Below are 22,663 nucleotides of genomic sequence, written 5' to 3' on the forward strand. Positions count from 1 at the left end.
GGCCATCTGTATGTCTTCTTTGAACAAATGTCTATTTAGGTCTTCTGCCCGTAGGTATCCCAAATCTTTTTTTTTTTTTTTAATATTTATTTATTTGGCTGCCCCGGGTCTTAGTTGCAGCACATGGGATCTTTAGCTGTGGCATATAGGATCCAGCTTACTGACCAGGGATCAGACTCTGGCCCCCTGCATTGGGAGCGCAGAGTCTCAGCCACTGGACTACCAGGGAAGTCCCAGGTATCCCGAATCTTTATGAGGGCTTCCCTCGGAGCAGTCCTCACCTGGCTTGAGGGTGGGACCAGGCTTCCCTAGGTACCACCTGAAGTCAGCAAAGAGCTAGCCTGTTCTGCTGGCCCTCAAGAGAGCACTTAGGACCACCAGCAAGCTGCAGGCCTTTAGCCAGGCTTTTCCCACACTAACAGGAAGAGTCCCATTCATTGTCTAGAACACCTTAGAGTGGTTTCCATATCTGCAGTAAACCAACTAATGTTCCCCAAAGATGACAGGTCCTAATCTCTGGAACCTGCAAATGTTACCTTATTTGGAAAAAGGGTCTTTGCAGATGTGATTAATATAAGGATTTTGAGATGGAGAGATGATCCTTGATTCTCTAGGTGGGCCTTTAGGGCGATGACAAGGAACGCCCGCAGCCACCAGAAGCTAGAGGGGGCAAGGAACAGATTCTCCCCCAGAGCCTCCATACGGGGTATTGGCCCTCCTGACACCTTGATTCCAGACTTCAGGCCTCCCAAAGGGAAAACATTTCTCCTGTTTTAACTAGTTTATGATACTTTGTTACGACAGCCCTAGGAAACTAACACAACATCTGCTAAAGCGTCTCAGATTCAACCTGCCCAAATGAAAGCCATCAGTGCTCCCTTCACTTGTTCTTCTGCCCCAAATTCCATGTATCAGCTGCTCAACTCAAGTAACTTCAGCCAGAAACCCAGGAGTTGTTTTTGACAGCCCCCAACTCCCAGGATACACACCCACCCTAGGAGTGGGGCCTGGGGGCTCAGACAGATTCAGAATGAACAGGATTGGGGAATTTCTGTGCTCGTTTACAATAGAGAACATTCCTCTGCTCATGTGGTCCCCACCTGATGAAACGTCGCCCCTACTTCCTCTCAGCTGGCAAGATAGTAGCTCAGTCACTCCCTCCTGGATGTGCTTTGAAATACTTCACAGAAAAAAAAGTGGGTAGGGATGAAACAAAAGAGGTCTATTTTTGTGTCTGCTTGAAATTTCCACGATAAAAGATGAAATTTTTTTTTCAAAATTTCACCTATGGTTTTGTTCATCCTTTTTTTTTTCCTTCTCTTCTCTACTTGGATTTCTTTCCTGCTGAAACTTTTGCATCTAAAAGACGTTTTGCCTGTAATTGTGCTCTAATTGTTTCAGGGTGGTTCATGATTTTTTCCCTCACAGCCACAGTTAATGTTTCATATTTCCGGCATCCTTTACATTCCTTCGCAAGCCCTCCCTGCTGTTGGACAAGTAAAAAGGGCTCAAGAAATAGATGCTCATTGGCTACTTTATTTTTTTAATTTATTTTTGATTGGAGTAAAATTGCTTTACAATGTTGTGTTAGTTTCTGCTGTACCATGAAGTGAATCAGCTGTATGTATACCTACATCCTCTCTCTCTTGGACCTCTCTCCCCCCTCCCCGCCCCCCCATCTAGGTCATCACAGAGCACGGAGCTGAGCATTTATTGTTTGTAGATTTTTTGATGTTGGCCATTCTGACCTGTGTGAGGTGATACCTCATTGTAGTTTTGATTTGCATTTCTCTAATAATTAGTGATGTTGAGCACCTTTTCATGTGCCTGTTGGCCAGCTGTATGTCTTCGCTGGTGAAATGTCTATTTAGGTCTTCCGCCCATTTTTTAATTGGGTTGTTTTTTGATATTGAGCTCCATGAGCTGTCCGTATATCTTTGGTTACTTCATTTAAAAAAACAAAACAAAAACTGAAAAATAGGCAATGGCTTTCTAAAACTGTACTTTAAAATATAAAAACGTTTAGGATTTCCCTGGTGGTCCAGTGGTTAGTACTTGGAGCGTTCACAGCCAGGGCCTGGGTTCGATCCGTTGTTCGGGAACTAAGATCCCACAAGCCACGTGGCATAGCCAAAAAAAAAAAAAAACCTAATAAAAACTTTTACAATAGTAGCTTCAGCTAAGTACTCTCTTTTTAAGTACTCCTGATTTGCATAGTTAGGTATTGTTATATATATATGTGTGTGTGCATTTTTTTTTTTTTTAACTTTTTTTTTTTTTTTTTTTTCCGCGGTACGCGGGCCTCTCACTGTTGTGGCCTCTCCCGTTGTGGAGCACAGGCTCCGGACGCGCAGGCTCAGTGGCCATGGCTCACGGGCCCAGCCGCTCCGCGGCATGTGGGATCTTCCCGGACTGGGGCACGAACCCGTGTCCCCTGCATCGGCAGGCGGACTCTCAACCACTGCGCCACCAGGGAAGCCCTGTGTGCATTTTTTAAAGCACCATTTGTTTAGTCCCTTCTAGTTGCCAGCAGGAAACTTGGCCCTTCACATATATAACAGTTTAAAGAACATGTCCTAAAGGTAAAGGAATTGGGACTCACACAGACCTAAGCAAGAATCTAGTTTTATAGGCAAAGCTTCCCCATAGAAGGTTTCAGCCTGTTTGTGGTGATTGGCATTTGAAGGTCGAGGGAATCTCAAAAGGTGGTCAAATGCCTAAGTATCAATATCTTACAGAAGGAAGTCAGCTCAGTCGCTCAGTGAGAACTGCCCTCTGGTACTGGAGCTGGCGCTGGTTCCCGTGAGTGGTAGCGTGTGAGTCCTTCACGGGGACCTGGGCTCAGTGACCTCAGTCACGTTATTTAACCCTGATGAGTCTCAGTTTCTTCTTCTGTAAAATGGGCTGATGCATGCCCTGAGAAAATCTGCTGAGAGGACCCGAGTCCATGTGAATAACATGCTTGGCACCCAGCAGGCTCTCCGTGAATGACGGTCACTGTTTCTCAGCTGCTGTGGCTGCTTTGTTTGCAGTTATAATTGCTGGGCCCTAGGACGCAAACTCCAAAGATGGGGACCACAAATACTATCACGGTGCCAGGCACATGGAGAGACCCAGCGGTCTGTCCTCCTGTCCTGCACAGAAAGACGAAGTCTCTCCCGCCTAGAGATCTGTAAATATTCCAAGTAATAACAAGATCCAGGGTAAAATCCTTGTGAGAGGGAGAAAGTGGTTGCTGGGCTGTACAGACTCAGCTTTATCTAAGATCTGCAGCTAAATTCCAGTGTTTGTAACAATACCTTGCAGGAATCAAGAATAAGATGACAAACACTGGTGACTAAGGGCAAAGTCATTGTGTCAAAGTTTTCCTCTAACTGCCACCATACCTGTGCTCCCTGATCTTGACTGACCCTCTACCAGTCTTAATCATAGGGTCCCCAACTCAGGTACACTGTGAGTCAGGTAGGAAACGGCTAAGCCTGCCTTTTAAAAAATATCCCACTGAAAGGTGTTTCGGAAAGCCTGATCTTACTAACTGAAGGGTACTTGGCCCTACAACGAGAAAGGTAAAAGCAAAATTCTGGAACTCCATCCTCCATTACATCTTATAATTATAAATCTCCTGTTAGGACAAAACACTAAAATAATTTGAGCTCTGTTTCATAGGGAGGACTAGTTATTTTTTTTTTAATAAATTTATTTATTTTTGGCTGCGTTGGGTCTTCGTTGCTGCCCGCGGGCTTTCTCTAGTTGCGGCGAGCAGGGGCTACTCTTTGTTGCAGTGCGTGGGCTTCTCATTGCGGTGGCTTCTCTTGCTGCGGAGCACGGGCTCTAGGTACGCGGGCCTCAGTAGTTGTGGCACAAGTGCTCAGTAGTTCTGGCTTGCAGGCTCTAGAGCACAGGGTCAGTAGTTGTGGTGCACGGGCCCAGTTGCTCCATGGCACGTGGGATCTTCCCGGACCAGGGCTCGAACCCATGTCCCCTGCATTGGCAGGCGTATTCTTAACCACTGCACCACCAGGGAAGTCCAGGATTCGCTATTGATTAAATCTCTGAAAGGCGGTTCAATTTGCCCTTGGTTGACTAATTCATTGACTGTTGAGCAAGTGAAGGCAGAGCTCACTTTCATTTCACCCATTTCCTCTCTATCAAAGGAAACAAGCCTCAGACTGGAAAAGGTGGCACACACACACCCGAGGCTATTGAATGCCCAGGTGTGGACGCTTGGAGGATGCTCCTTGGGTCTGGAGGGTATATGCTCAGCCTCATGTTCTGAGCAGTGAAGATGAAAGTCCAAAAAGTGAGAAGCTACACAGAACAAATGTGCCCTGGGCTTTCCAGAAGGACAAAAGCTACGTGCTGACAAACATACTCCACTCTCAGAAATTCTGGCCGAGCTGTGAGTTCCTAGAAGAGAAAGCTGTCACCACTAGAAGTCCACACTGGTTCAATGTCATACTGAATTCTTTCAAAAGGGGTGCAAGGTTGATAAATTGGGACTATGCCTTTCATTCACAAGACAGTGAAAATTTCACAAGATTGACAGTCTTGTCATAATATGTCAGACATGATACAGAAGTTTAGGTGTGACAGGACCACAGGCAGATGTGCTCAACTGTGTAATCCCAAGAATGTTGATGAAAGATTTATGAGGGGCTGAGAGGAGAGCATCTATCTCACAGCAGGCCACACATGGCGTGGCGCTGTCCCTTTCATCATGTTTATTAATGTGAACGTAGACAGCTTTATAAATATTCAAATGATGCTAACTCGGAAGGGAGGCCTAATGTGAAGATTAAAAAAAAAAAACAAACTCAGCAGAATGATGTTTAGTAAGGATGAAGGTAAATTTACACCTAAGTTCAAGGAATGACAGTATAACACTTTCAAGTGGCAGATGGGTGATCTGACAATGATTATACAGTGAACATAAAATGTTAAAGACGACTTCAGCTGTGATTTATGAAGGCAATGATTTCATGCTTTAGTGAATCTAATGGTCTGAATATTTCAGCCCCAGGTAAGATCTGAGATTTGAACTGAGTTTTTTTTTTTTTTTTTTTTTCGGTATGCGGGCCTCTCACTGTTGTGGCCTCTCCCGTTGCGGAGCACAGGCTCCGGACGCGCAGGCCCAGTGGCCACGGCTCACGGGCCCAGCCGCTCCGCGGCATGTGGGATCTTCCCAGACCAGGGCACGAACCTGTGTCCCCTGAATCGGGAGGCGGACTCTCAACCACTGCGCCACCAGGGAAGCCCTAAACTGAGATTTTTGTCAATACTAGCTTTAACTGGGGGCAGCATGTTTTGGGATAGGGGACGTGCATAAACTCTAGGTGCATTTATATGGTCCTTTAACTTTTGGTTGATCATATACATCTTTTCATTTATTTTTCCCATCCACTTTTAACTTAATGTATCTAGGCCATGCCACGAGTCTTTCGGGGTCTTAGTTCCCAGACCAGGGATTGACCCGGGGCCCTTCGCAGTGAAAGCGTGGAGTCCTAACCACTGGACCACGAGGGAATTCCCTCCATCCACTTTTTTTTTTTTTTTTTTTGCGGTACGCGGGCCTCTCACTGTTGTGGCCTCTCCCGTTGCGGAGCACAGGCTCCGGACGCGCAGGCTCAGCGGCCATGGCTCAAGGGCCCAGCCGCTCCGCGGCATGTGGGATCTTCCCGGACTGGGGCACGAACCCGTGTCCCCTGCATCGGCAGGCGGACTCAACCACTGCGCCACCAGGGAAGCCCCCACTTTTTTTTTCTTTAGTTTACTTATTTTTGGTCAATCCTCACAACATGTGGGATCTTGGTTTCCCGACCAGGGATTGAACCCGTGCCCCCTGCACTGGAAGTGCAGAGTCTTAACCACTGGCCCACCAGGGAAGTTCCCCCCAACCACTTTTTAAATTAAACTTTTTATTTAGAGATAATTATAGATTCACATGTAGTTGTAAGAAATAATACAGGGACCTCCTTTGTATCCTGTACCCCACTTCTCCCAATGGGATCATCCCGGAAAATGACAGCATACTGTCACAACCAGGATGTCAACATTGATACAATCTGGGCTTCCCTGGTGGCGCAGTGGTTAAGAATCCGCCTGCCAGTGCAGGGGACACGGGTTTGAGCCCTCATCTGGAAAGATCCCACATGCCGCAGAGCAACTAAGCCCGTGCGCCACAACTACCGAGCCCGCGTGCCTAGAGTCTGTGCTCCACAAGAGAAGCCACTGCAATGAGAAGCCGGCACCACAAGGAAGAGTAGCCCCTGCTCGCCACAACTAGAGAAAGCCCGTGCACAGCAATGAACACCGGACGCAGCCAAAAATAAAGAAATAAAGGAATAAATTTATTTAAAAAAAATTGATACAATCCACCAAGCTTATATATAGGCGTGTATTTAGTCCTGTGCAATTTAATGTGACCACCACAGCGAAGGTACACTTGAGATGGATTTTTACAGGCACCTTCCTTTCAAGTCTCCATTTACAAAGGAAAAGTCACCTCATTCTTCTAACTAGAGGCATTCTGGACACGGCAGCTTGGAGTTATTTATGAGGCGGTAACCCCGTGCCCAGCGCCATGACCGGTGCCCAGGGGAGCTTGCTCTCTTTCTTCAGTTGTCCGGATAAGATGCAACTGATCAGCCACAGAACCAGAGAATGAAAATCTCTCTTGACCGCGAAAGACACTGGGACTGCTGCTGAGATTCCTCGTCCTGGCTCTGCAGCGGCAGATCCCAGACAAGGACTCAGGGACCCCTGACTCTCTGTTCTGCGCTCTCCTGGCTTGTCCTTGCCACCTACTTCCTGCATCATCACCTGGATGAAGCGTCTTCGAGGAACCAGCTGTTTCCTAGCGTCCAGCTACAGAACAGTAATATACCTAATACGTCAAGTCCTCAGGGCACAATTGTACCAAAGGGAGAGCGGGGTTTGAACGCAATGACTTCCTCAGCTGTAACTATAGAAAGAGCCAACACCGGCCACTCGGTAACTGGGCTGCAGCGCCGGACAATGCGGGCGCGCGCAGAGGGCTCCAGGGACCCGCCATCCCGCTGCCCTGCGCTGGGGGCACAGTGGGCCGGCGCGGGGACAGGCGGGCGGCACGCGGGTGGGCGCGGGTCGGCGGCGGGGACCCCCGCGGCGCTCCCGGCCTCACCTGCGCGGCCGCCCACCGCCCGCGGTCCGCGAGAACAAAGGCGGGGTCGCCAGCCGGCCGCGCGCTCCAAGATGGAGGGCGCCGGGGGCTCCGGCCGCCGCTGGGCCCGCCTCGCCCCGGCCCGCCCCGCGCGGGCGCTTCCGCCGCCTCACCTGCCGCGCCTAGGCCACCCGAACAGCGAGCGGACGTGCCCCGAGCCTCCGAGGGCGGCCCGGCGCCCGAGACGGAGGAGGGGCCCCCGGACCTCTAGCCCCCGCCCCCGCCCGCCCTCTGGCCCCGCGGGTCGCGCCCCTCACCCCGAGCGCGCGCCCCCCACTCCGCCCCCCAGGCCTCCGCGCGCCCCGAGCGTGAGCTCCGGCCCCGGCCCCCAGTACACTGCGCTCGGCTGGCGGCGCGAGGTCCTGAGCGCGCTCCCAGCCTCGGGGCGACTTGGGGAGCCCCGGGCGCGCGCTCCCAACCCCCGCGCCTCTCCCCGCCCCTCCCACCGCCGGCGGCCGCGGGGGTCCCGGACGGCGCGCCTCTCCCCCCACTCCGCCTCCCACCCTCCGGGCAACTCGAGGGAACCCGAGCGCTCGCCCCGCCCCCTGCCCCCCGAGCGGCGCGAGCCCCCGAGCGCGCGCCGGACCCCGCCGCTCCCCGCCCCCTCCCCGCGGGCCCGCCCCCTCCGGGGCCCGCCCTCCCCCGCGCGCCGCGCCGCGCCGCGCCGCGCAGCGCCGCGCGTTCTGCCGGCTCCCTCCCTGTCCGGGGCCGGTACTTTCCTCCCAAGTTGCAGCGCAAGTTTGCCAGTGGCCGGCGGCGGCGGGGCGCCGGGAGCCTCCCTCGCCCTCGGCCGGCCGGGGCTCCCCCGAGTGCATGGGCGCAGGTCGGGCGGCCCTGGGGGCCTGAGCGGCCGCGCCGCCTCCGAGCCCCGCGCCATGGAGGGCGCAGAGCCCCGTGTGCGGCCAGAGCGCCTGGCAGAGGCCGAGGCGCGGGCGGCCGATGGCGGGCGCCTGGTGGAGGTGCAGCTGAGCGGCGGCGCCCCTTGGGGCTTCACCCTGAAGGGCGGCCGCGAGCACGGCGAGCCGCTGGTTATCACGAAGGTACGGAGGGCGCGGGACACGCACGGTGACAGCCGGGAGGTGGCCTGGGGCCGAGGGACTCGTCGGGGGGTAGGAACGCTGGAGGGGGTGTCCAGTTCGCGCCCCCGGGCCCAGGACGCGCGTCCGCCCGGGTCACCTGCGAGGACGTGGGTAGTAGGACTCGCATAGGTGTGTGGTCCGGGCGCCACCTTGGTCCCTCTGCGTTGTTTCCCGGTCCTGCTGGCTCCCAGCGCCGCGGTTTCAATGGCTCCTGTTCCGGGTCCCCTCCCCTCCCCCTCCTGGGAAGGGCCTGGCAGGGTCCCCTGTCACTCCCGGCTTCGCCTGTGCCGGCCTGCACCTGTGGGCCTACCCAGAGGTCGGGGAGGGACATTCCCACGTGCCGGGGGTGGACAGAGACGTCCCCACCTGTGTTTGCCTGTCTAGGTATTTGTTTCTGCACCCCTTGGACCTGCACCCGTTATCGCTAGGAAGCCCAGACTAGCAGCTGCCGCCAGCCGAGCTTCTCGATTCCCAAAAGCCCATCAATATTTATTGACTTTCGCTTCCAGCCCTAGACCCACGGCGCTCTGGATACCTGCAAAAACAAATTGAAACTTTTCGTCGTCCTTTATGAAAGTGGGGTTTGAGCCCCCAAAATAAGTTCCTAATGTGTGTGTGTGTGTGTGTGTGTGTGTGTGTGTGTGTGTGTGTGTGTGTGTGTGTAGGGGTAACTTTGAATTCTCTTGTCTCGAAACAGAAAACCATCTTGAAACTTACCAGCCGAACCCGTATAAACCTGTAAAAAGCACACAGAGAGCAAACCAGTCGTCCTGTTTTCTTCTGGTTAAAAGTGTCTGTTGGTCAGTTTCTCTGGGAAGGTCTGGGCCGCGCCATTCCTGGGGACAAAGTTCCCTTTAAAATGCAAAAATTCTTGGCTTCTAGTAGCGTTTGAAGGTGACTTACTGGTTTTCTCTGCTTTCCTGCTTCACCACAGCAGGAAGAACTAAAGTGACTCCTAACCCACCCCACCGGATTGAATTTGGGAGGCGGTGTGGCTTTGTTGTCTAGATAGTAAATGAGACACTCAACTTCTGATCTTTATTTTCTCTCATTTTTATATTTATAAAACTAGAGACTCTGAGGGGAGACGTGCACTGAATTTATGTGGAACCGGGGAAAGAGGCTGTCATTGTTGTTATAAGTTTCACCCATGTGCAAACCCATTAATGAATTGGATTCTTTGGAAAAATGTATGTGGTGGAGTAGCCATAGAGTGTACACCTTGTGCAGGACAGGCATTTCCTGCATATACGTGTATTAAGGCACAGTAGCCTGTGCCTTTTCAATAATAAAAGTTTTACTGGGCATTTCTGATGGTAAAAGTTAAAAAGATATCAGGTAAGTTACTCAGACTTTTATCGTTTCTAGAGATTCTTTTAAAAAAGAATATGCGTGCGCGCGCGCGATTCAACCTGTCTTCCTCGGACCTGTCTTTACAGCAGATGGAGTAAGTCGTAAAACATTATTTAAGATGACGTCTTGCTTTTTGGGCTTATGCAGTGTAAGAAAGCTGGACTTAAACTCTAAAATTCAGTTGTTTGACCGGAAGCCGGAGAAGGGGACCTCCTCCTTTCTCTGTACCTCAAGTTCTAAAAAACCCCGTGCGTTCTTAGTTGTTTCTCCTCAGCTTGTGCAAGAGGACCCTGTTCTAGAAACTGAAGGAGGTGGGCAGTAAAACCCACGGACACACACCAGGGCCTAATCAGGGCACAGGAGGCAGGCAGTCTGCTCCTGATTGGGCCCCTGGGTTGGCTGTCACGGTAGTTGCTAAGGTGTGTGGGTAGGTAGGGCTAGGCTGGTAGCGGTGTACACGCCCTGCCTTTCCAGATCGTGCTTCAGGATTTTGCAGAAATAAAACTGCTTCTGAGTCTTATCTGAGATGCTCATATGTCCCTCCCTTAAACTGCTGCTTGGTTTTTGTAGGTGCTTTACTGTGACTGGAGATATGTGGTTTCTTTGCTTAGGATGGAGAGGATTCAGGACAGTTTGGGACATCTGTGACAGATTTCCATGCACACTTGTGTACACGTGCACACGCGTGTCCTCACACGTGTGCTCACACGCGCACACACGTGTGCTCACACATGCATGTGTATATTCCTTAACCACACATTGTATTGCATGGTATTTGCAGTATTTCACCTACTTGTCTTTTCTCCTGCATTAAGTCATCACTGATGCATGTTTACAATTCAACAGCTGGTAATTAACTGTCAGGTTATTAGAGAAGGATAAAGGAAAGCGTGTCCATTATAATCACTTAAAAATGGAAATAGACTGTAGTGATGGAGAGCGGGGAAATTTGCCCCGCCTCCAGAATGTACATGACTCCAAGCTCCGAACCCTCCTTTCCCAGTGCCTACTAAAACATCTTTAGGGCGCGTTAAATAGTAGGCCTTCTAACGGCTTTTGTTTTTCATTTAAAAAACCTTGTAATTAAATTGTTACATATTAGAGCCCTGGGATATTATACAGCTCATTTCTAACAATCTGACTTGGAAGAAGCTTGATCCAGTGTAAGAGGATGCACTCTGTTTACGATGATGATGTCTCAGTTGAAAGCCTCATAGGAGTGTACATCTTAGAACTGGAAGTGATGCCAAGCACAAGGCTGGTTCAATCCCTGATCTCCTGATGGAGTTTTTTATTTTATTTATTTATTCATTCATTTATTTTTGGCTGTGTTGGGTGTTCGTTGCTGCCCACGGGCTTTCTCTAGTTGCGGCGAGGGGGGGCTACTCTTCATTGCGGTGCGCGGGCTTCTCATTGCAGCGGCTTCTCTTGTTGCGGAGCACGGGCTCTAGGCGCGTGGGCTTCAGTAGTCATGGCTCGTGGGCTCAGTAGTTGTGGCTCGCGGGCTCTAGAGCGCAGACTCAGTAGTTGCGGCGCACAGGCTTAGTTGCTCCGCAGCGTGTGGGATCTTCCCGGATGAAGGCTCGAACCCATGTCCCCTGCATTGGCAGGCGGATTCTTAACCACTGCGCCACCAGGGAAGCCCCTTGATGGAGTTTCATTAGCCCATTTTGTAGATGAAACAGCTAAGGCCAAGGAGGGTTCAGTGGTGTGCCCTGAGGTCACAAACCTGGCAAATCTTGAGAAGCGTCCTCAGGACCAGATCTTGACCCTGCATGTCTCTGCTTTCTCTCCACGTGCTGCCATCTGCTCTTGTCTGGAATCCCGTGCAATGCCATCTTCAGTAACTTTGTCACATCCTATGAGGGTTTTTCAGCCTTGGCACTACCGATGTTCTGGCCTGGATGTGTCTTTGCTGGGGGCGGGGGCGCTGTCCTATGCATTGTAGGGTGTCCAGCAGCAACCCTGGCCTTTGCCCACTGACACCACCCCCCAGGTGTGACAACCAGAAAAGTCTGCACATGTTGCCAGATGTCTCCCGGGCACAGGTCACCCTCGCTAGAGTGACTGTACATCACTTTTGCTTTGAAAGGATTTTAGCTTTGAACGCGTGTGCTGAATTCTTCCTTCTGAAGATACTCAGAGGCCCCTGGCATAGTCAGCTTTGGCGGGGAAGGCTGTTTTCTTCCTAAGCGCTCGCTGGCCCTGGTGATAGGCTTTATTTACATAGTAAAACTCAAACAAATACTTGCTTCATCTGCATTTTTGTATCTGGAAAAAGGAAATGGAAGCAGGAACTCCCGAGTGCTGTGTTTCATGGGCATTCAGCGGGGCTGCTCAGGGAGGACTGCCTTTTCTCTGGGTCGGGTTTGAAGTTACAGGGATACTGACTTCCCGGGAGTGGCATTCCTGGAATTCAAAGTGCACACTTGAAGTCCCCCAGCAAGGTGGCAACCAGATTTGTGACCATTCGTTACGTTGACACTGACTTGTAGGTTGATGTATTACCAGGGCTGGAAGAGACACAGAACCCCAGTGTTTCATACTGCTGTCGGAGGGGAGCAGAAATAATGTCCGTGCCTTAAGCTCCAAAGACTCTGACTTGTTAGTGTTTCCGAGACTGTGCTTTGATGCGGGGCCTCTCAGGACCTGTGTAAGCAGGTGCGATGTTGTACGTGGTCCTGCTGTCTGCGTGGCGCCTTCTTTCCCCATCAGCTCAGCAAGTGTTAAAGTTCCGTGGGCGTGGCTAGGGCGTGGCTGCTTTCTAGTGTGGCCCTGGAGGGGCTAGAACTCCAGGAGGGGAGGGCCTGCTTTCTAACGTGGCCCTGGAGGGACTAGAACTCCAGGAGGGCCCTTGGGGATTCGTTAGGAGACCTTAAGTGGGCCAGCTGGGTGTCAGCAGGCCCCCTTCGGCCTCAGGAATGTTTGTGAACCGGGGAAGGAATGAAGCCCCTGGCCCTCCTTTTCACTGTTTCTTAGCCCTCCCTGCCCCTTCCCGCCAAGAATGCGAGAGAGCCTCAGCCAGGAGCTCCAAAGAGGACAGTAATTTGGGCCTGGCCTGGTCCCACGGGCGGCTCCTTTGGGAACCCGTTGATTTTCAGGTTGCCTTTGGGGACCAGAGCCGTCCTGGGGGTGGTGCGGGGGAGCTGGGGCTTGGGGTACCCAGCCTGACGCACCCTCTCGGGAGCCTTTAGACCGTGCGGCGTTCGCTGGATGCCAGGCCGTGTCCTTAAACGTCCTTCTTGGTCTGCACGCTGAAGGCGGGGTGGAGGGGAAGCGGGGCGCATTTCTGGGGGGTTGGCCCACACACCCAGGTGGCACATGTCCTGTGTCAGCCGTTAGAGCTCCTGATGGCGGAGGCTTGGGGCAGAGACTAGCTGCCGGTTGGGGGTGGGAGGTCCCTTCCGCGGTGGTCTGAAAGGGGCTCCGTTTCACGGGCTGTGCTGAGTCACGGTCGTTGGTGACCTGGCAACGCTGGTCAGGACAAGTTGTTGTCTGGACGTCCTTGTATTTGCCCCCAAGAGCCAAGTTCTTTATCAGTTACCACTGAAGGCTGTGAAAAAGGGTGGGAGGGGGTGTTGAATTCAGCTGTGTATCGGGAACCGATGGATCTCAGCCTCTCTGGGTTTTGCTGGATGTCGGTGTCGAAGCACAGTCCCACGTCAGCACCCATCTAAGGACCGCTGCCGCTTTCCCAGGGCTCCATAGAAATAGATGGTGGGTGGGCGAGGGCTGGGCGCCCCTCCTCGGCAGACCCAGGTGCTGTGGGTACCGTTATGGCCGAGGCAACTCCTGGGCACTGTGAGATCCCAGCCTCTTGGAGGCCAGCTGCAGTTTGCTGATTGTTCAGAGGAGTGTAATGCCAGAGACTCATTTGTATTTAAAAATTAATAGTACGGTTAAAAAAAAAAAGAAGGGTGAGTTTTCTTTCCTGTGCTGAAACCCCTTTCCAGTTGGTGGAAAGGCAAGACGTGTCTTGCCAGCTGGCATGCAGATATATCTTTATTCCCCTGTCCCAGCCTGTGCCTAGCTGGGTCCTGTTAGTTCTTACCCCTGGTCCTCCTGAGGTGTTTTGGGTGCAGGGGGGGGAAGTCTGGCAGAGAGACCCAAGTCCCATCCCGAGCTCTGGTGCTGGAGCTTTGAGGTGCAGTGGGTGGGGGGTTCTTCCTCTCGTAGAAATTAATTCAGCAGGACTCACATCTATAAATCCAGAAGCTTCCACAGTGTGAAAAGCTATAAACGTAAGCTGTCCATCCCACTTCTGCATCGTGATGGATTTTGCCCTTCCTGGTTCAGTTATGAGTGCTTCGTAACATGTCCTAACACTCATCTTTTGAAAAGAAGAAAACAGGTTTGCCCGAGAGCTAAATGTAGAAGAGAATGAGAATGGAAGGCTCATAAAAATAGCCGTTTTCACCTTGTCCTAACTATCTGGGATTTCTTAATTCACCTTTCCATTTCTCGGCCAAAGAAACTGGGCTCCCAGCTTGCAAAGGGCTGGCTTTTCTACTTGGAAGGCATTTTGGAGCTGTCCTCTTGCCGAAGTTGCTTTGTGTCAGCATGCAAATGAACCTGGATTTGAGGATTTCTTCGGGGCTCTGGGGAGCTTTTCTTCTTGTACACTGGGCGCAGTGTAAACAGTCAACGAGATAATTTAAGGACTTAAAGGCTGAACAGACTTTTTATTCAGTCTTACCTCTTTTACTTTTCATGCACTGCAGTCAGGCATGGGGCCATCCTTTGATGAGAAATTATGCAAGCCGCACTCTTCCAAGCTGCAATTTCCACCCACACGAAGGGTTTTGAAAGCCCTCAGGGTTGCATATTGCTCTTTTGGTCTTTTTAAAACCTTGCCAGTGCTCAACAGAGGGAGGGTGTATTCTGGAAGAATTGTTTTCCTGTTACCTTGCTGGATTCGATATTTGCATGGCCCTATGGTAGGTGGAGCCTGTTTCCCTGACCAGTGCGAATGTTAAGGCCTCTCTTTGGGGGAACATATCTTAGTGGAAGGACGACGGTAGGATATGGTTAAAAAATAATTGGACTAACTTTATTTTAGGTTCGAACAACTAAGGTTGTTCCGAAAAGCCAGGATTTTCTGAATTGCAATGCAGAGGTGACTTTTTTTTTTTAACCTGGGCTGTTTTTCTGAAATCTCCTGGGTATGAAGTTGGAGGTAATGTCTGCTGCCTCTGTGGGATGGGTCTGGAAGAACAGTGCTCTACGTGGCCTGGGAAGGGTTGGGATTGTCTTTCTTTTGGCCAAAGGTGACTAAGACTTTCAGATCAAAGGCAAATTGTGAAGGTCAACAAGAACCCAGGCAGGGTAGATTGTGTGGGCTCTAAAGGCAACATTTTACTTATTCAAGGGAGGAAAGACACAAAATGTTAGTGTATCTTTTTTTTTTTTTTAGTGTATCTTTTTGAGATTTGTTTTTATTTTTATCAGAGTGGCTCTTGCAGGGTTGAAATAATCAAATAGTTCTGCAGGGCTTGTTATCATACCAGCAGTTCCCCACTGTCATTTCCTCTTCCCTAGAGAAGCTATTGAAACTTTTTAGCTGATTTCTTTGGGCATTTGCCCATATTCTATACGGCTGCTACTTTCATTGTTCCGTTTCGGGATAACTGTTGACTTCCCACTATGGGAGCTTGGGACGTAGTCTTTTTTTCCACACCAGCTACCCAGACACATACCTTGGGCCCCCATACTCCCAACGTAACTACATCATAATTTTGGTTAGAAGAGGGTTTTTTCAACCTTAGCATCACTGACGTTTGGGGCCACCTAGTTCTTTGTCGTGGGGGGCCGTCCTGTGCCCTGTGGGAGCAGCATTCCTGGCCTCCACCCCCGAGAAGGCAGTACAGATTCCTCCGTCTCCGGTAGCTGAGATGGTCAGAAACGTCTCCAGACGTTGCCAGATGTCCACTGGGGGCAGAAATCGCCCCCTTTGAACTGGGAGTTTGGGATGAGCAGATGTAAACTATTGTATGTAGGATGGATAAACAATAGGGTCCTGCTGTAGAGCACAGGGAACTGTATTCAGTGTCCTGTGGCAAGCAATAATGGAAAAGAATATTAAAAAAAAAGAATGTCTCTATGTGTAGAACTGGGTCACTTTGCTGTACAGCAGAGATTGGCGCACATTGTAAATCAACTCTACTTCAATAGAAAAAATAAAATTAAAAAAAAAAAAACCCTGTGCGCTGAGAAGACCATGGTTCGGGGGAGAGTCATGTGCCACGGTGTTCATTGCGGCGCTCTTTGCAGGGGCCAGGACCTGGGGGCATCCTGGCTGTCCGTCGACAGATTAATGGGTGGGGAAGATGGCTGGTGGGGGGCGGCCGCGTGGCACGGGGAGATCAGCTCGGTGCTTTGTGACCACCTGGAGGGGTGAGATAGGGAGGGTGGGAGGGAGGGAGACAAAAGAGGGAGGAGACGTGGGGATGTATGTATGCGGGTGGCTGACCCACTTTGTTGTACAGCAGGGGCCGACACACCATTGTGGAGCAATTGTACTCCAACGAGGATGTTAGAAAAGAAAAACTAATATGAATACAAAAAAAAATAAATGCTAAAGCATCTTGCTAATACATAGAAAAAGTTATTTGAAGACAAAATTTATTTTTAAAATTTGTTTTTCGTCTCATAATTGACAGAATAAAATGTTACAGCATTTGCAAAAAAATAAAATAAATTGCCCCCTTTGAGAACCACTTGGTTAGCAGTATTCGGTGTGTGTGTTATTTTGAATGCCAGTGCCAACACTTGCTGAGCCTGCTGGTGCAAACTATGATTATTTCTCCTGCACAAGTTTTCATAACCACCAAGTGTAAGGATACGCTTTGTTTCTTTGCCTGATTTTCTATGTGCATATCGTTGATTCATCCGCCGCATCTTCCCCAGTTGCAAAAAATCTTTTACTATATTCAGACACAGAGTGGGTCGTCTTTTGAGACCTTCTCTATCTGAGAATGTCATTATTTTACCTTGACAGTAAATGGACTGTTGGGTGTGCAAGTCTGAGTTGGAGACGGTTTTCCCTAGGCACTTTCTTTGCAGGTGGTGTTCTAACCTCTGCAGGTGTACAGTATTGTTGGGGAGACAACAGAGCTTTCTGTTTCTTTTCTTTTTTTAATTTAATTAATTTATTTTTATTTCTGGCTGCGTTGGGTCTTCGTTGCTGCACGTGGGCTTTCTCTGGTTGCGGCAAGCGGGGGCTACTCTTCGTTTTGGTGCGCGGGCCTCTCATTGAGGTGGCTTATCTTGCTGCAGAGCACGGGCTCTAGGCGCGCGGCCTTCAGTAGCTGTGGCACGCGGGCTCAGTAGTTGTGGCTCGCGGGCTGTAGAGCACAGGCTCAGTAGTTGTGGCGCACGGACTTAGTCGCTCTGCGGCATGTGGGATCTTCCCGGACCAGGGCTGGAACCCGTGTCCCCAGCGTTGGCAGACGGATTCTTAACCACTGCACCACCAAGAAGGTCCCAAAGCTTTCTGTTTCTTAGTCCTTTGGACTAACTCTAATTTTTTCTGTCGTATTTTTCTTTTCTCTGTATTTTTGTTCTTCTCCGGAGATTTTGTACAGCCTTATCTTCCAACCCTTCCATTGAGTTTTAAATGTGTGCTTTTGGGTTTTTTTTTATTTCCAGAGTTGTTTGTTTTTTGTTTGTCTGTTTGTTTTGTTAGTGTTGTTCTCGAATGTTCCTTTTTGATACCATACTGATCTTGTTTCATGGTTCTTCTTTCATATCTTTGAGAATATTCACTGGTTTTACAAAATGTCTTCTTGCTGTGTAGATTCCGTTTCTGAGCTCCGCTGCTTTTTGTGTGTTTGTTTGCCTTCTGTTGGGGGCTCAGTTCGTCCTTGCCGTCTGCAGGTATGTAAGAGTGGGTGACCACAATGCGTTTTGGAGGGTGGTGCATGTGGGTGAATGATCTAGCCAGGCTGCTTCTCTGGGGACTCCTTTAAGGCCATAGCTTCGCTTGTTTCTTTTGCGCTGGTCACATCCCTTCAGATAGTAATGTTTTCCTCTACTGAACGTCAGTTTCTGGTGTAGGGCAGATTTGAACGTTGGTGCGAGGTTTGCCAGTTTGGAGGAGCCCTGCTTTGCTTGGCGACGTGAGAGTGGTCAACTCTGCCTCCTGCTGTGGCCACAGTGGTTCCAGTTTGGAGAGAACGTCTTGCATATGTAGCTGAATCGTGCACTCTGTCCTTAACCTTTTCTCACCCTTAATCCTTCAGGCTGTCAAACTAGAATCATTCCCACTTCACTATATTGACACAGGGGTGAAATGAGTCAGTATGGAAAGCTAGCTCTAGTAGATTTTTTTTTTTTTTTTACATTTTAAAAATTCTATTTATTTATTTTTGGCTGCATTGGGTCTTTGTTGCTGTGTGCGGGCTTTCTCTAGTTGCGAAGAGCGGGGGCTACTCTTCTTTGCGGTGCACGGGCTTCTCATCCCGGGGGCTTCTCTTGTCGCGGAGCACAGGCTCTAGGCACGTGGGCTTAAGTAGTTGTGGCTCGTGGGCTCAGTAGTTGTGGCTCACGGCCTCTAGAGCGCAGGCTCAGTAGTTGTGGCACACGGGCTTAGTTGCTCTGCGGCATGCGGGATCTTCCCGGACCAGGGCTCGAACCCGTGTCCCCTGCATTGGCAGGCGGATTCTTAACCACTGTGCCACCAGGGAAGCCCTAGTTCTAGTAGATTTAAATTCCATCTCTCCTCCGCCTTCCCCCTTTTCCCCTACTTCATCCTGCTTCACTAAGAATTTGGAAAACTATAAAAAGTAATGTGAAAAAATTTCTTAAAAAAGTAATGTTAATGTATGAAATTGCCAATTTATTATGGAAAGACTTTAAGCTGGATTTTGTATGGCAACATTTTAATGTGTCTCCTAGAGATTTTGGTACTTATTCTGACTGTTTAGCATTGGATTTGTAGAAAAGCATTTAATTCAAATACACATCTTATGCCAAGCACCAGTACATTAGTTGTGCTATTTATAGCCTACTGGAAGTGATTATTTCCTCCTTTCCACCAAAAACTGGTGTTTTTTTTTGTTTTTTTTTTTTCCAAAAACTGGTTTTTTAAAAATATATTTATTGGGGCTTCCCTGGTGGCGCAGTGGTTGAGAGTCCGCCTGCCGATGCAGGGGATACGGGTTCATGCCCCGTTCCGGGAGGACCCCACATAATATATATATATTATATATAATATATATATATTTATTTAGGCTGTACCGGGTCTTAGTTGTGGCATGCGGGATCTTTAGTTGCAGCATGCAGGCTCTTTAGTTGCGGCATGCGTACTCCCAGTTGTGGCATGTGGACTTTTAGTTGCAGCAGGCATGTGGGATCCCCAACCAGGGATGGAACCTGGGCCCCCGCATTAGGAGCGTGGAGTCTTAACCACTGGACCACCAGGGAAGTCCCTAAAGTATTTTTGAATAATACTGGTCTTTCTTTTTTATAATATTAATGAAAGGTGGCTCTTTCAGATCAATGTGATATTCAGAAGAATTGGATTTTAAAAAGTGGTTTGGGAAGTGAAAATAGTAGGAAAGATGAAGGTTAAATATCCCATGGCAACAAACTCCATTTCTTCACCGCTTTGCTTTCTGGCAGTAGAAAATCTTTCGGGGCATGGAGTCAGACCCACAGGCTTGGTAGAGATGCTATCTGTTTACTGGAGCCTGCGTCTCCTTTTCCTTCTGCACATGCTGCTGGACTACACTTCCCAGATTCCCTTGCAGCTATGAGGCCATAGTTCTACCCAATCAGAAGCAAGTAGAAGTGATGCAGGCCATTTACCGCCTGTCGTGCTTTCCTCTTCTGGTTGTCTGGAATGAAGATGGTCCTGGGGCAGAGCCTCATCAGCACGGGTCCCTGAAAGCCTGAGGAGGAAGCTAGCTGACCATAGCCTGGTTACCCTCCCAGTAGTACCAGTATATGAGCAAGAAATAAGCCTCTGTTGTATTTGGGCCATTACACGTTTCTTTGATTACTCACTACAAGAGTTAGACCATTCTAACAAACGAAATCTGGAGAGAAATCAGGAATTTTCTTTTTTGTTGTTGTTGTTTTTTTGTTCTGTTTGTTTGTTTTAAATTTTTATTGGAGTATAGTCGGTTTACAGTGTTGTAAATAGTTTATAGTGTAGTTTCAGGTGTATAGCAAAGTGAGTCAGTTATAATATACATATATCCACTCTTTTTTAGATTCTTTTCCCATATTGGTCATTACAGAGTACTGAGAAGAGTTCCCTGTGCTCTGCAGTAGATCCTTATTAGTTATCTATTTTATATGTAGTGGTGTGCATACGTCAATCCCAGTCTCCCAATTTATCCCTCCCCCCCCCGTTACCCCCCCTTGGTAACCATAAGTTTGTTTTCAAAAGTTTTCCTTTTAATGAATACCGCTAGCTTTAAGAGACTGAATGTATAATGTTTAATTTACACCCATACAGAGGGAATGATTATTTACTTTGTAGAAGGAATCACTGTGGGTGTCCAATTAGCATGTAGCTCATTCCCTGCACACTTATTACGTAAAATGAGACCTGCGTGCTCAGAAGTTTCGCTTCTTTCCACCGTAGCTTTTCCCTCAGCTGGTAATTTAATTTTCACCCCGTGTTGCTTTGCCTTCCCCTCCCTGCAGACGATTGCCTGGGAGCTATGGAGAGGTGGGGCAGAGGCGGGGAGGCTCCCCGGTCCAGCTCCTTAGCCCCCTGGGAGGGCTGACCACAGGAGGGGAGGGTGGCTGCCCGGCCGCCCCGCCGGTATGATGTCAGGGCGTGCACCTTTCTCCTGGTTGAATTGTGCTTTACTCACCACTTTGGTTCAAGTGCAGAGGGTATTGCCCGGGTGGGTTACATTAAATCCTCATTAACCGGGCTGCCTCTATCAGATTAATCAATTATGACCTTGTATGGCAGGCTCTTCTTTTCCCTAGGGAATAGAATACAGAGACACATGAGGTAGACCATCAAGGAAAGGGAGATAAAGGCGAGTGCAAAGTAAAGCTGGAGGAGGGTGGCATTCGTGTGGGGATCTGAGGGTTAGGGGGCAGGGGATGCCGAGAGGGGTGGGGAAGGAGAGCCTCCTCTGTTCCAGGTGTTGAAATGCTTACCGAAAGCCTGGGAAGGTGGGTGGGGGGAACCCCGGTGGCCCTCCATGACTTTCAGAGGAGGTGAAGGGATTCTTTGCTTGTGGCTTGGAAATGCTGCAGCTGATGAAATACTGCTGCTGCTGAAATTCTGATCTGTCTGTGTGAACTGTGCCATGCTCGTAAATCTGTAAACCCAGTGACACTTATCTGTGCTGATTGTGCGCGTGCTTGTCAGTTTGTGAGCATAGCAGTGCTGTTTTTTTCTTGTTGCAGAAAGATTCAAACCAGCTTCAAAAAATTGAAACTCACGGGAAAGATAATCAACAACCCAAAACATTTAATAATCTTATTTTTGGTAGTAGAGCTATATTGAATTTTTTTTCCCCGTCTGTGGAATTCTTTGCTTGGTACCGTGCAGATCTAATTACGAGTTGCTTGAACGTAATTCTCTTAAGAGTTACGTTGTCGACAGTCTTTGGAATCACATGCTAGCTTAAAGGAAGCTGAGTTTTGTGTATGCCACTTGGAATTTTAAAAATGATATGTTTCGTTTCTATGGTATATATTGAGTTTTATCATTTAGCTTTTTGTAGACAAGCATATAAAAAAGAAAACCCTAACTTCTGGAAAACTGAGTACTTTGTATTGATCAAATATGTTGGTCTTTAAAACAGCTGTGTGCTTTTTCTGGTAGGTGCAGCTTTTCTTCTAATTTTCATTAGTGTTTAGATGCCCTGAATCTTTTTTTTTTTTTTTTTTTTTTTTTTGTGGTACGCGGGCCTCTCACTGCCGTGGCCTCTCCCGTTGCAGAGCACAGGCTCCAGACGCGCAGGCTCAGCGGCCATGGCTCACGGGCCCAGCCGCTCCGCGGCATGTGGGATCCTCCCAGACCGGGGCACGAACCCGTGTCCCCTGCATCGGCAGGCGGACTCTCAGCCGCTGCACCACCAGGGAAGCCCAAGATGCCCTGAATCTTGAATGAAAGTTTGGAAAGGAACATCTGGACTTGAAAAGACAGGCCTGCTGCTGCTTGAGTCATATTTATTTTGCGTTGATCTCACCACAGAGTGGATGAAATCGTCCAGAGTGGATGCCTCTGCGGGTTACGAGCTGGGGGGGGGCTACTGTTTCCCCTCTTCCTCCCCACTTTTAGGGGCTGGCATTTTGGAGAGAAATTATTAGAACCTCACACCACTGCATGTACTTGTGCAGTTTTACCCCCAAAGGTGAATTTACATTGTCTGCTGCTGACCGAGGACACTCCTTCTCGTGCTCCCTGGCAGGGACTCGGTTTGCTTTTACAGAGTGTGATTCTCGAATTACCTGTGGTGTTATTGCCGATCTGAAAGAGATGTCTCATTCACAGAGAAACGCTCTTTCTTTTGACCCTTGTGAAAGTGGCCTCTGCTGGCTCTTCCTGTTGGCGTGCGCGGCAGTGTCGGTTTCTGCTGGAGGCCCCTCCTTTGTCTCTCCTCTTGTCTAGGTGGTCTCGTGCGCTTCCTTGAGGCAGGCAGACGGCGCTCAGGTCTCCACTGCAGGCCCAGAATCTGGGAGATCCCCCTGGGTACCGCCCAGGCTGCTCCAACTCAGTGTGTTGCAGATGCAGAGCTTGCACCTTCCTTTACCTTAATTCTCCTGCACTTCCGGGCCTGCCCACAGGTTTGTCCCCAAATGCAGGAGGCATCCTTGATGCTTGTCTCTCCTTGACCTCCCGTGGCCAACCGATCACCCAGTCCCTGGAGCCTCAGTGTCTCGTATTTGTACCTTCTCTTTCACCCCCGGTGTCCCGGCCTCCGTTATCGCCTCTCGGGGCAGTCACGGGACCAGTCTTGTACCGTCACCACCTCTGGACTCTCCGTGCGCCAGCCTCCTCTAGACCCCCAGCCGTGCACGTGCCAGAGCCCGGCGGGGCTTCTCAGGCTCTTGCTGG

General features: G+C 49.7%; 1 protein-coding gene across 1 annotated transcript in view; it reads left to right on the plus strand.

Annotated features, from left to right (window-relative positions):
• Window positions 1-8,073: 8,073 nt before the first annotated feature.
• The window catches only part of LOC309817737 (protein Shroom2-like), a gene marked incomplete at its 5' end in the record, with an annotated part of 133,082 nt that continues 118,492 nt past the window's right edge, over window positions 8,074-22,663 (plus strand). The window contains one exon of the mRNA XM_082647011.1: window positions 8,074-8,238. Within this exon, the coding sequence (XP_082503137.1) occupies window positions 8,074-8,238 (165 nt within the window). The remainder of the gene's footprint in view (window positions 8,239-22,663) is intronic.

The sequence above is a fragment of the Grampus griseus genome, assembly GCF_964374135.1.
Source record: "Grampus griseus genome assembly, chromosome: Y".
In the NCBI taxonomy this organism is placed as follows: domain Eukaryota; kingdom Metazoa; phylum Chordata; class Mammalia; order Artiodactyla; family Delphinidae; genus Grampus; species Grampus griseus.